Source organism: Ammodytes marinus (genome assembly GCF_949987685.1).
Source record: "Ammodytes marinus genome assembly, chromosome: 8".
NCBI lineage: Eukaryota > Metazoa > Chordata > Actinopteri > Uranoscopiformes > Ammodytidae > Ammodytes > Ammodytes marinus.
Genome location: NC_137212.1, coordinates 19,641,535 through 19,650,648, shown reverse-complemented (window position 1 = coordinate 19,650,648; position 9,114 = coordinate 19,641,535). Strand labels below are relative to the sequence as shown.

General features: G+C 38.7%; 1 protein-coding gene across 3 annotated transcripts; it reads left to right on the top strand.

Annotated features, from left to right (window-relative positions):
• Window positions 1–1,668: 1,668 nt before the first annotated feature.
• Window positions 1,669–8,422, top strand: lpxn (leupaxin). Of its 3 annotated transcripts, none has more exons than XM_080033021.1 (9): window positions 1,669–1,690; window positions 2,525–2,610; window positions 2,829–2,896; window positions 3,111–3,207; window positions 3,537–3,797; window positions 3,951–4,124; window positions 4,609–4,690; window positions 4,819–4,967; window positions 6,841–8,422. In XM_080033021.1, exons 1-9 carry the CDS (start codon window positions 1,678–1,680, stop codon window positions 7,105–7,107), a joined length of 1,197 nt encoding a protein of 398 aa, XP_079889147.1. In that variant the 5' UTR covers window positions 1,669–1,677; the 3' UTR covers window positions 7,108–8,422. The 3 variants fall into 3 exon arrangements, with proteins under 3 accessions (XP_079889147.1, XP_079889146.1, XP_079889148.1); XM_080033020.1 differs by having other exon boundaries at window positions 4,558–4,690; XM_080033022.1 differs by lacking the exons at window positions 1,669–1,690; window positions 2,829–2,896 and having other exon boundaries at window positions 2,524–2,610; window positions 4,558–4,690.
• Window positions 8,423–9,114: the final 692 nt, after the last annotated feature.

The window sequence follows — 9,114 nt, the reverse complement described above, 5'->3', positions numbered from 1 at the left end:
GAAAGCTGCCCTGTAAACACGGACTCTTCCGGTAAAACACGAGACCGAACCTAGAGAGCAGGGGACAGTGTTACTTTAAAATATGTTAAAAATGACTCTCTGAAACGCATTTTTTCAAGTTGTTAGGATTAAAACGTTTCAGAATATATTACATTTATATCGCCTACTCATACATCTTAAAGTATTCAATTTGGATGTTTTCAAAATCAAGAAAAACACAAATACCCCTACTCTTGAGGCTAATGGTTGCGACCATAGTGGCGCGAGATAACCGCAGGTGTAGGCGAGGAGAGGTGCCCCTGCCGTGGGGACAGAAGTGACCCCAACTCTGGAGCCTTGCTATTGGGAAATCACAGTATCTTCAAGTTTCTGTGCTAGTGCAACAGTATGAGAGTTGGTTAGGAGAGTTAAGTTAGGAAGTTGTGTAGTATAAAAGCTAGGCCTAAATTACAGCTACAGTAGCCTACATGACAGGTGGAATTCCTGAGTCATTCTATGAAACCGGTCCGATTTAGACTTTGACATTATTGAATTTTCTACCAAAATGTATTACTTTTCTCAACATCCTACAACATCAAGGACATATTTAACTTTAAGAAATAATATTTTTTCCATCTCAGGCATCAAATGCCTTGAAATATTGGCAATTTTTTTATGATATGGGCACTATTATTTTTCAACCCTGTTATGGACAATATGGAATCTCTTTGTATATGGTTACATAAAAAACTAATGTTAAACAAATTAAAATGTTGTATTAATCAGATGTCCCTCACACTTATTCAATATTTGCAAATATTAAAATTAACCCCATTTGACCTTCTCTGCACTTAGGTCTAGAAGGGGTACTTTTTGTGACAGGGATGGCACCATTTTTCATCATCGAAAAATGTGGTCTATCTTCTAAATTTTAAGAAGAATTTACATTCTTATGATTGCTGTAAGCATTTCAGACAGAGTTCAACAAAAATTAATTATCTTTTTATATGCTTTAAAAAAATAATCATTATAAATGTAAGGTAACAGGGTTGAAAATGGTAACAGGGTTGAAGAAAAATGGTAACAGGGTTGGAGGGACAAATACAGATCAAATTCACTGTAAGATATTCTATAAACATTGTATTTCATTATGTAATCATACAAGAAAGACAAAAGATTTAAATGCAGTAAAGTACAATAATGGCACATTATTAACAGTAGTTAATGGTATTAGCGGTTTGTTAGTGTTTAGTAATGCTTATTAAGCGTTATTAATGGTTATTTCATGCTAAATAAGCATTAACTACACATAAACTAACCATTCATATTATTTACTAAGCTGTTATTTAATATAAAGGCTAACCAACTTGACCTCACAACCCTGTTACAGTGAAACAAATAACAGGGTTGAGTGTGACAGGGAAAGATTTTTCTGCTCAAAAAAGGGCCACTGCTTTTTGACAAACAGTGGTAAAGAGCACTGAAATTGCAATAAATTGTATTCCTTCTTACTGACTGTGAATAGGTCTTGATTCACTAACAAAACGAAAAACAAACCTCCGTCAGAGGAAGTGACGGTTTTGACTAGATGAAAACTTGGGCTGGTTACCTTAGTAACTAAACAGCTGCAAAAAAAAGAGAGAGAAAAAAGAAGAAAAAAACCACACACACAGTCAAGTAGTGAGAGCAGGAGACAACATGGAAGAGCTTGGTAAGAAAAACTGTCCGTCATGTTTTACACTGAAGATCACCCTTGCGTTGATCAGTAGACAGATTTTTAGATATGGAACGATTTGTATAACTCTTAAACATTCATGTAGACAATAGATGTTCAAAGAATGATTTATCATAAAAAACAGAATGTTATTTACAGTATTTTGGGACTCACACAAAGAACAGTATACTGTTCTGTTAAAATGTGTGCTATCATTTATTATTTTTCAACAGTGTTGTTGTTACTGTGTCTTTGTATTGTTTTGTCATTTCAATATTGCTGTTTATGGTCTGGCTGTGCTGCTATTTTATTAAAAATACAAGTATTATGGTAGAATAAAGTTTAAACAAACAGACAACAGTGCTAAAAGCTAAACATTATTTTATTTTTAACAGCTATGTTGTCTACTTCCCAGTTAAGACTTCATACAAATATCTTCCCATTTTCTTACATGGTATATCTAAGAATACACTGTGTGCAGAAGAGAGTTCAATTTGGTCTAATATGTGTCACCAGAGACTTGCAACATTATTATGAGTTTCACTTCTGCCACACGTCTGCAATCACTTCCTGAGGAAGCTGACATGCATGAAGAAACCTAAAACTGATCCGCCGGCACCTTGATCTGTATACGCGAGGTGCTCTCTGCCTCATTTCACAGGAAATCTTTCAAAAGTAGAAGTGACACATACAACATTACACACCCTGAACGAGCAATCAGTATGTAATAGTGGTTGCGTTGTTGAATTACTGTATAAGTTTGCATGATGCCTATGTATTTATGTTTGTATGTGTGTGGTTAGAAGGTTAATGGTCTGTGTCCTGCCACAGATTTGCTGTTAGAGGAGCTGGCCCTGAATTCAGAAAGTTCAGCGAGTGTCAGTGAGAACCAGAACAATGATCCAGCTGATGTAGAGGTGAAGACCAAGCATATTTTGTTAATACTAAGACTGTACCGTAATTATCTTATCACCTATTAACATTTTAGTTGAACCTAAAATGTATTCTCAACAACCAGCTGACAAGATTTCAAAACTTTAAACGTTTCTCAACAGAGCAAACATATGATCAAATTGATATGTCATCATGGTACTTGGTGCAGAAACTCCAGTATATGTTGGTTACATGTCCACAGGCTCCAGGTGCAGTTTGTTCTGGAATTACTAAAAAAGAAAAAGGCCCAGTCTGCTCAAATGTCTACAGGTGAAGAAAAAGCTTGAAGCTCCTGTTGACCGTTAACATTATTGATTTCTATTATCACTGTGTAAACTGTGTGTGGATGGAACATGAATGCACCTCATAAGACCTCATACCATAGTCAGAGACACAGTTTTTTTCCTCATTATAAATGTGTAGTAATCATGGGGTAGTGAGCTATATATTGAGCTTTTCTAATTTGCTCCTCTCTGGGTGTTAGTGATCTGCCAGCTCCTGTTGTTGCGCCACCAAAGTCCATCTCACCCACAGAGGAGCTGGAATCCATCTTGGAGGATCTGATGAGTCTGGGACAAGGGGTCAGTACGGTGTCTGCAAGTGCATGTCTCAGAAGGATTGAACGTTGTCAATATTCATTGTTCTTTGCTTGTTAAAGAACAATTCCTTAAAGTGATTGGATAAAACACAATAGATGAACAGCATAGGAACTTTCCATGCATTCCTGAAATTAAACTGGTTGAACAGCAGAGGGCAGCATTGCACTAATGTCAACACTGCAAAGCGTCTAATAATCCTAATAGAATTTCAGTGTCAAATCATCTTTAAGCACCAACTGTTAAAAGAAAATAAGAAAAAAAAATTGATGGCAGAAAACAGAATTTTTGTGCTTATTTGTGTCATCACTTAGGATCCAGAATCTTCTACGACCCCACCACCACTCACGCAAAAACAGTCTGTGAAAAGGAAAACAGAAAATGGGCAACAGGAGAACAAGGACAGCAGCAGCAGCAGCACAGCAGGTTCAGAAGCAAAGGCCTCGAGCACTAGCAAGAAAACAGATGCTATCGATGACCTGCTAGGTGGGCTGAGCTCTGACTTGGAGAAGATTGGTGTACACACCTCCGCCAAGGGCCACTGTGCTTCCTGCAAAAAATGCATTGTGGGAAAGGTACAATAAGTCACACAAACAAATAAATATAGAAATGATAAATCTATGTCAGCCTTATATACCATGAACCCACAGGACAAGAAAACAAAACAGCAACAGAAAAAAAAATCCTCTTCTTGTAATTGTTGCATTTATTTCTGTTTTATTCTGTAGATGATTACAGCGCTGGGTGAAGTGTGGCACCCTGAACACTTTGTTTGTGTGGCGTGTAAGACGGAGCTGAGCACCACAGGTTTCTTTGAGAGAGACGGACGGCCGTACTGTGACAAAGACTACCATCAGCTTTTCTCTCCTCGTTGTGCCTACTGCAAGGGGCCCATCGTGCAGGTGAGATAACCATTATTTAATATTATTTTTGGTTAATTGTGTGTTGATGATGTTAAAAATAGATAATTGTTTTCTAACTTTTGGAAGCTCCTATCTCATACACTTGTCTTTTGTTTCTTTATTCATACTTTAATTTGTCCTGTCATATATTACATCCATTTATTTACACGGTAATTGTTTGATGATTGGATGATGACATACAGTAGTATGTAGTTCATTTTTTAGACGGTATCCCACATGTCATCTTAATAAATACAGCACAAAACCATATTTGGACTCTCCAGTCTGGGCTTTCGCTGCAGCCCAAAGTCATTTATCAAACAACGAATGCAACTTCTCCCATTCACTTTGTGCGGTTCACAATCCACATTTTTGGTGCTTTTCCTGACATCCGAAACATGTGAGATGAGACAAAACATTGTTAATCCTTAAGGGAAGTACAAGCAAAAGGGGTAATTTGTCTACGTCTGGCTGGTTTTACCAGAACATTCTGACAGCCCTCGACCAGACCTGGCACCCCGAGCACTTCTTCTGTACACACTGCGGAGGCCGCTTTGGACCTGAAGGTGAGAGGCTTGAGCATGAATTTCTCTTGCCCGGGAAACCACAACCCTCAGCCTATACAGTTGGAAATATTTGTATCTGTTAGGAGGACTGCGGGAATTCATCTTATATGTCTTATTCCTGCCCCCAGGTTTCCTAGAGAAGGATGGGAAGCCGTATTGCTGCAAGGACTTCTACCACCTCTTTGCTCCCAAGTGCTCGGGCTGTGGGGAGTCAGTGAGGGAGAACTACCTGACTGCAGCCAATGGCACCTGGCATCCAGAGTGCTTCGTCTGCGCAGTGAGTCTCTCATACCTCAGACCACACACATGGCTCTGGCTCGCACACACACACGCCCGGGAAAACAAAAAAAAATGGAGAGAGATAGCCACACGTTTGCTTTATTTGCAACATCGAGACCACAAGGCTGATGAAAACCTTATGCCTGATGAATACGTTGTGGTCGAAATGATGCAAATAAATCAGGGAAACCATATTCCTTAGTGTGGGTATCTTTTACATTCCCTTCAAAAGTACTTGTGTATGCAGCATCTGGACAAAAACGGTTCAGTGTGCATCTCGGCTTCTGCTATGCTCAGCCGAGAGCCATTGTTAAACATAAAATGCCCTCAGTAGAGATGTTGTGACAAGGTAGAAACTTCTACTTTGTAATATCTTAATGTTCCTCAAGAACTTTTTATTTACTGAAAAATACTATGTTCGTAAACCTGCACATCAGATACACAAAATACATTGTGGTTTAAACCTTCCACTCAATATGACATTCATACAAATATTCATCAAATAAAACATGGATTACATCAAACTATGAGTTAAACCAGTCATGACTGCAAGTAATTAGCACAGCCACTAAACATTATTTCATGTGGAGCAGTTATTGTCAACAACGTGAGAATTTTACTCGGCCCTTGGTAACCTTAATCTAACTCCAGAGGCAGGAGGTTAAACACTGCATTAGGAGTACGAAGTGGACAGAGCCTTTTTAATAATCAAATTCCTCCTCATTTGGTCTTCCTCGCCAGTTTCACTATGAAGCAGCAGCCTGCTCCTTTTAAACATAGGAGGGATTTCCATACCATTAATGTTACCACAAAACAGACCCAAATTGGAGGTTTTGGAAGCATTGCTGAGCTGTATTGCAGGCTGCAGTGGTATTGTCAGTAAAAAGAAAACTATTACAGATGACAATCCAAGAAGGTTCATTTAGTCGTACTTGATAAATTAACTTGAATGTTATTGTATTCAAACTAGTATAAACTTTTAGTACCTTGGCCTTCTGAGGAAGGCTGCAGGAATATAGCAGTTGACACATGTCAAGTTACTGAAAGTTAATTGTCTGAACATTCAAGTTCATTTATGAGAGATGACTTTCAACTCAAAACAGATTTTTAATTGATGGTAGTCTGTATGGGAATTTTAGGAATCACAAGGAATGGCTACAGTTTTAGCTGCAAGAAGTTTTGAGAAACAGTTGTCACCAACACTGAGAAAAACAGACCTTTCTCACTGTGGGTATTTTGACTGAGGTGATACTAATGTTGTTAATGGATTTTTCCATTCCGGTGTCCCTGTGCCAGGCCCATGGTGTTGTGCATACTGGCGCACACTGTCATGGTTTCTGGCACATATATCATTGAAACATAGCCATTGTAATGTTAGGAGTTACACCTGTGCTTTACTGTTATCCAAAATGTCTGCCAAGAGAAAAATGTGTGTGATCAACCAAAGTGCAATATGCTGTATCCCAGACTCCTAGTTCATTTTCTAAGTAAGGGATGATGTAACTTCCTTGATTTTACAGAGCCACACTTTAGTGCTTATTCTCAAATAACATGGTGAACATTCACAGTAACATTATGCTTTATAAACATTAACATGAGCAAGCATTTAAGCATGCTGATTACCATATTATGATCATAAAACTTAGAAAAAATATGTTATTCAATGCCTCTTTCAAAAAGTAATTTTTTTATGCATTACTAAAGCTATTGTATGAGTTGGAAAATAATAAGTATGGGGTGAATCATGATATATCACTGGTATAGTCGTTTGATAAAAGCAAACCTTTTTAACTGTATTTCTTAATCTCCCTTCCTCTCTCCCATCTTCTCCCCCATCACTTCGCCTCTTTCTCCTCTATTCCTGCATCCAGGACTGTCTGATGCCCTTCGCTGGTGGCTCTTTCATGGAATTGAACGGCCGACCCCTGTGTTCACAGCACTTCCACTCCCGTCAGGGCACTCTGTGCGGTGGCTGTGGTGAGCCCATCACGGGCCGCTGCATCTCTGCTCTGGATCGAAAGTTTCACCCCGAGCACTTTGTGTGTGCCTTCTGTCTGCGGCAGCTCAACCAAGGCTTCTTCAAGGAGCAGAAAGGGAAGCCCTACTGCTCGCCTTGCTATGACAAACTCTTTGTGTGATGCAAATGATACATATACCATACAAATACTACTGTCATTGTTGAGGTTAAAAATGTCCATGCTATGGATGATTAATTAAAATGAGGAAACTAAGCTATTCAGAATACATTAGCTACATTACAAGACTGTATTTCCACTGGTACAGGTGAGCAATAAATGTTTGACTTCTTCATGGCCAACTGAAATACCTTGCATTTTAGGTAATGGTAGAAACTAATATGATGAATTTCCATTTAAGAGTCTGTCACATTTGATGTGTTATAAATTATAAATAGATTATGTAAAAAAAGAATTATAACAGGGAAAATGACTAAAGTTGTAACATAATTAATGACACGGTTGTAAAACATAAAGAAAACGCCGGTTTCCAATGATAAAAACATCAAGGAAACGTTTACACCCAAAATGTAGATGGTTCTTAAAGGTGTGTTGCTGACACTTTGTGCCTTATTTAATGGGATTGAATACATCACAGTCACATAAATGTAAAAATGGAGACAGAAAAACCCAAAGGTGCCATTTTAAGCCATGGTTTCCATTAAGCTATCCTCAGTTTGCCATAAAACTTGGCAGTCCAGAAAGATTCTCTGGCAGTATGGAGAAGTTTGTCAAGGGGCTTGTTTCTATGTGGACCGATAGCTTGTATTGGCAGTGACTGGCATGGACTCACCGTGCCAACCTGAGTTTCCTTCTACTCTGACTTACCATTAGGCCCCTGGCATGCATTGGATTGAAACAACCTCTTCATTCCCCACATAGACCCCTTTATAGACGCCTATGGAAGATTAATGATGCTCATGATGGGAACAAAGGTGGTTTCAGAAGGAGCTCCTTCACATCACTGCATCACTTCTGTTGAGGGATGAATCCACCACTAAGTGTTTTAGAGTTGATTTATATTTGGTGATGTACCCTGCTTGTCTGGGCCAAATTTTTCTTTGTGTTGCCGTTGGACAATTTTATGTTCATTCGCACAATAGTTGGGATATGTCAAGGTGAGGTATTTGCTCATCTGTTTAAATGTGAGATTTTACAAAATCGCTGTACCAATGAAAAATGTGAATTCTAAATTACACTTATTGCTGCAAGATTTGGAATTGAATGAGTTATCTGCACAGCTTGCAAATGTCTGATGTTTGCTTGTTCTTTTACACACCATTAAGGATGCTGCAACAACCCTCAATTAAATTAAAGAAGTGGTGGATTAAGAAATTTCAAGTCTCTGCAAACAATTTTGATGCAGTACTAAAATTTAGTGAGGTAAAACAAGTAAATGAAGCTGATGGGCACATAAGAAAAGACCATTAAATCACTTTATTAGTACATGGTGTAAAGCAGTTTTGCGTTCAGAATTCTTGCCAATGTCAAAGTGTATCTCATCAAACAGCCTCTTATCCTCAGATGAACACTGGCTACTTTTTTGTTGGACCTGTTGGCAGCTTTCGTCAAAACACTTAGACTTGCTGTGTGAAACTAGTGTGTGAGCGTGAACGGAGGTGGGCATTCATCTTGCTGTCATCACTGTCAGAACCGACCTCTGCTGAATATGCACTTTGCATCATGGAAGAAGTGTGAATGTGTCGTGTTCGGTCAAAATCCAAGATCGTAAGTGTTTAATGATCGAGCAGCCTTGTGCCCAGATTCCCACTGAACTCAAAGACATACTGTAATGTCAAATGTTCAACATTTTTAAACACACCGGAGAGATTTGTATTTTGTCTAATAAAAGTCCAGCTTGGACCTGCCTACATACAGTCAACATCAGCTTGGAACTGATCCGAGTCCTAGACCGTGGGTCACAGTTATTACATTTCACATCCTCACATGATGACCATGATGACTTGAGGGCCGATTATATTCACTCTAGTATTAGTTTCATTCCGCACCACTCACTGTCACAACTGCATGCTATTGTGAGTGAACTTGCCAGCACTGTCTTATAAGTGGCAACACTTGTTTAACGCTTGCTTTCCTGCATCAAAGAGCTGTAAACTAGCGGTTAGCTTA